Source organism: Nicotiana sylvestris, chromosome 5 (genome assembly GCF_000393655.2).
Source record: "Nicotiana sylvestris chromosome 5, ASM39365v2, whole genome shotgun sequence".
NCBI lineage: Eukaryota > Viridiplantae > Streptophyta > Magnoliopsida > Solanales > Solanaceae > Nicotiana > Nicotiana sylvestris.
The window spans coordinates 3,812,229-3,816,346 of NC_091061.1; the positions used below are offsets into that span (position 1 = coordinate 3,812,229).

Here is a 4,118-nt window from a genome sequence, read left to right on the forward strand (position 1 = left end):
ATTCACTTGATAATATTACTATAATAAAATCTCAATTTCTACATTTATTTCTCTAAAGAATAATTACTTATTTCTAGTACAATTATATTTTGCTCACTAAGAAATAATCAATTAATAATACTCCGTGAGAATTATGTTAATTAATCAATTTAAGACTTGTGACGTTTAAACTGAAATATTTTTCTTGCTTGAATTGTGCTAAAAGAAAGTAAAAACTTCGTGAGAATATTTTTACCAAGGATCAATAATCTTGCCTACAACAATTCATTCGTGAGAATTAAAACTGAGGCAAGCAAGATTACTGATTTTAAATAATAGTTTACTGAAAAATTACTTTTACGCTACTATTTTATTCATCAGTTATTATATATTAATTTTGCTCTGCGAGAATTACAAAATTAATATATGAATAACTTAGAGATAAAATATGTAGATGTGATGATAGAGTAATTAAAAACCATTATTTTAGTACAGTATGAAATGTAAATAAAAAGTTTCAAGCCAAGAATATAAAGACTGAGATAGTATTTTAAAATATATCAAGCTTCATCAACTATCCCAACGAAAAGAGATAACTCCATTATGGAGTAACAAAAGCTAAAAAAGATATTTAGAAGACTAGAAATATTTAAAAGACTAAGGAAATAATTTACTACAAAGAAAGAAGATCAAGACTAGTTCTTGTCTTACTAAGATTTTATATCCTTATACAAAGAGAGCTTGCTATTTATAGGAAAAGATGAGTAGCTTTTGTCATGTTCCACTTTTGCGAATGTGAAATCCATGTCTGCATAGTGACCTTTGTGTACGTAGATTCTATATATGCAAGTATGACACTTGTGCTCCACTCTTGACTTCATGAGTTAGTCTTGCAAATGTAGCTTCCATGTATGCGAAGTGACCTTTGTGTAGGTAGATTCAATATATGCAAATATGATACTTGTGCTTCACTCTTGACTTCATGACTTAGACTTGCAAATGTAGGTTCCATGTATGCAAATGTGACCTTTGCAAGTATAGATTCCACACATGCATATATGACTCTTTTGCTTCCATTCTTGACTTCATGGGTTAGATTTGCAAATGTAGGTTCCATATATGCAAATGTGATCTTTGTGTATATAGATTCCACATATGCATCTATAGCTCTTTTTCATCTCTAATTGTCTCTTTCCATAAGCCCATATGTATATTCCACATTTGCGAATATGAACATGATGTGTGCAACTGTGGCTTTGCTGCATTCTCTTGTCTTTTATCTTCTTTCCATCTTTTTCATAATTTCTTTTTCCTACAAGAAATGTTAAAAAATATGCGAGGATAGGATATTATTATTCATATATTATTTTAAAAACTTATTTTTTACATATGAAATTACATGAATAAATTATATCCATCAAATACCCCCATACTTGAACTTTTGCTCTTCCTCGAGGAAAAAGAATACTTTAAAAATATATTTTCCAAACTCCATGACTATTGTAGGATATATTTATACAAAATAAATATTCTCCAATATGGTCAATGCAATTAACCTTTTTAAATTCACCAAATCTTTAACCTTATTTCTGAATTCTGCTTTGATCAACAAGTACTTGCAATCTTCTTCCCTTGAATCTTTCAGAAATGATAGATTTATGATCACTTATTCAGTTAATATCATACTCTTGTCCATAGGCTTGCTCCTTATGTTTTTCTCCACTAATATAGGTTCAACACTGATTTTTAGTATCTTTCTAGGACTTTGTTTGGCTTGTAATGTTAGGCTTCGGGCTGGTAGGATAAGGATATTTTTAGAGTGACTTCTTTTCCCCAGCTTGGAGCAAACATTTCTTGGTGCTCGATATTTCCTCCCTTTGATAATACTTTTTTTTTTGTTTTTTTTTTGTATTCTCAAATATCTTATATTCACATAATTTTTTTTTCTTCTTCTATCCTTTTCTTTTAAACAAATATATACGTCAATCTCTGCTTATTTTTAGCTGGAAGATCTCATGACTATATATGTATATATATAATTACTCCTTTTTTTCTTCTTTTTCTTCTTCTTTATAAGAGATCAAGGTATTGAAAAAAAATGGGATAAAGGCTCAAAGAAGGGTTCTAATGGAATATTTCTATATATTTGGTTAGAAAATAAGAAGGCTAGAAAATGGTAAATCAAAGAAAGCCTAATTTTATTTTTCAAAATTCAGTATCACGTATTATTTCGTCTTGAGAAACATTTAGAGCAAGTTCTAGCCAAGTTTATTGATTCTACCTGTTTTGCGATCATAATTGTTCTCAATTCTAATGATTTCCGGAGATAAATATGCTTGCTCCTGCCTTCACAAAATCAAAATCATAGATATGGAATTTACATGGTGAAGATGAAAAGCATTAATCATTGGACATACACTAAAGAATTTATTTTGTTATTAAGAACCTACAAATAGGATATAGGAGAGAAAAATAATTATATATAAAGAAAATAGAGCTTTATATAAATATATATATATATATATATATATATATATATATATCTATTAATTAGATAAATATATAACATATACTAGAAATGCATCAGAATATACCCCTCCACACGTGAACTATTTCATCCTCCTGGATAAAATACGTGATGAGAGATATACATATACAAGTATTAATTTAAGGAAAAGAAAAAAATTAATACTAATGTATATATTTAAAATAAATAAAATCTTTTTGGCTTTCAAATTTACAATCACAGAAGAAAGCTTGAAAGAAACTATGACTACACATGTTCTATGTGTAATATACTGACTAAATTTAAGATCTTACCAGTCATTTGGTCCTGGTTTAAATATAAACCAAAACTTACCAGAGCTAGCATTCGACTTTGAAACATTAAATGGTTGACCAACCAGTTACTTAGGCATACCGATCACCATAGAGTTGCTCCTGTGTAGGTGATTCTATTTTTGTAGAGGCCTTCATAAGATGTCTTGGTTGTATAGTAACCTGGATATTGACCAAATTAATTGGTTAAGCATTTAATTATCAAACCTATGTTGGACTTATAAGGCTCCATTGCTTCACCTTCAATGGCTACGGGTATGTTACTATAGTTCTGAGTTTAACATCGTCAGCTCGACGTATTACCTGTGGAATTCATCAATCTATCAAAGTGATTGATGAATGTTGCTCAAAATGTCCTCCAAAGTACAATTTTAGTCTTTGACCATTTACCTTGAACTTGTCACCTCCATTGTTCTGTTGGATTTCAATTGCTCCATATGGAGTAACATTTGTTACATTGTAAGGACCTGTCCACCTTGATTTTAACTTTCCTGGGAATAGCCTGGGTCGACTATTGTAAAGAAGCACTTGATCTCCAATTTTAAAACTTTTTATTCGAATCAAATTGTCATGCCATTTTTTTGTTTTTTCTTTAAAAATTTTTGCATTTTCATAGGCCTCCAATCTCATTTTTTCCAACTCATTAACCTGAAAAAATCTATTTTTATCAGTAGAGGCTAATTCAAAGTTTAGTGCTTTTAGTGCCCAAAAAGCTTTGTGTTCTAATTCAACTGGCAAATGACAAGCTTTCCCAAAGACTAATCTATATTGGGATGTTCCAATTGGCGTTTTGAACGTCATTCGATATGCCCATAATGCATCATCTAATTTTAAAGCCCAGTCTTTTCTTGAGATTCCAATCGGCTTTCCAAAAATTCTTTTTAACTCACGGTTGGAAACTTTAACTTGCCCTTGAGTTTGAGCATGATATGGTGTTCATGTTTTATGAGTCACACCATATTTTGTCAGCAAAGTAGAAATTTGTCTATTCATAAAATAAGTTCATTGGTCACTAATGATGACTCATGATGTGCAGAATCCGGTAAAAATATTTTTTTGAGAAAATTACACACAGATCGAGCATCATTTTTCCTTATGGGGATGGCTTCAACCCATCTTGACACATAATCCACAGCCAAAAGGATATATTCAAAAGAATGAGAGGAAGGAAAAGGACCCATGAAATCTATTCCCCAAACATCAAATATTTCACATACCTGTATTGATTGCAATGGCATCTCATCTCTCTTAGTGATGTTACCTGTTCTTTGACACATGTCACATTGTGCAACATGTGCTTG

General features: G+C 30.5%; 1 protein-coding gene across 1 annotated transcript; it reads right to left on the reverse strand.

Moving 5' to 3' along the window:
* Nucleotides 1-3,132: 3,132 nt before the first annotated feature.
* LOC138868226 (uncharacterized) lies at nucleotides 3,133-3,618 on the reverse strand. The gene has a single exon (XM_070145755.1). The coding sequence runs from the start codon at nucleotides 3,616-3,618 to the stop codon at nucleotides 3,133-3,135; it is 486 nt and encodes a 161-aa protein (XP_070001856.1).
* Nucleotides 3,619-4,118: the final 500 nt, after the last annotated feature.

Coding starts and splice junctions, on each gene's coding strand:
- LOC138868226 (XM_070145755.1), bottom strand. CDS start 3,618: ATGACGTTCAAAACGCCAATTGGAACATCCCAATATAGATTAGTCTTT.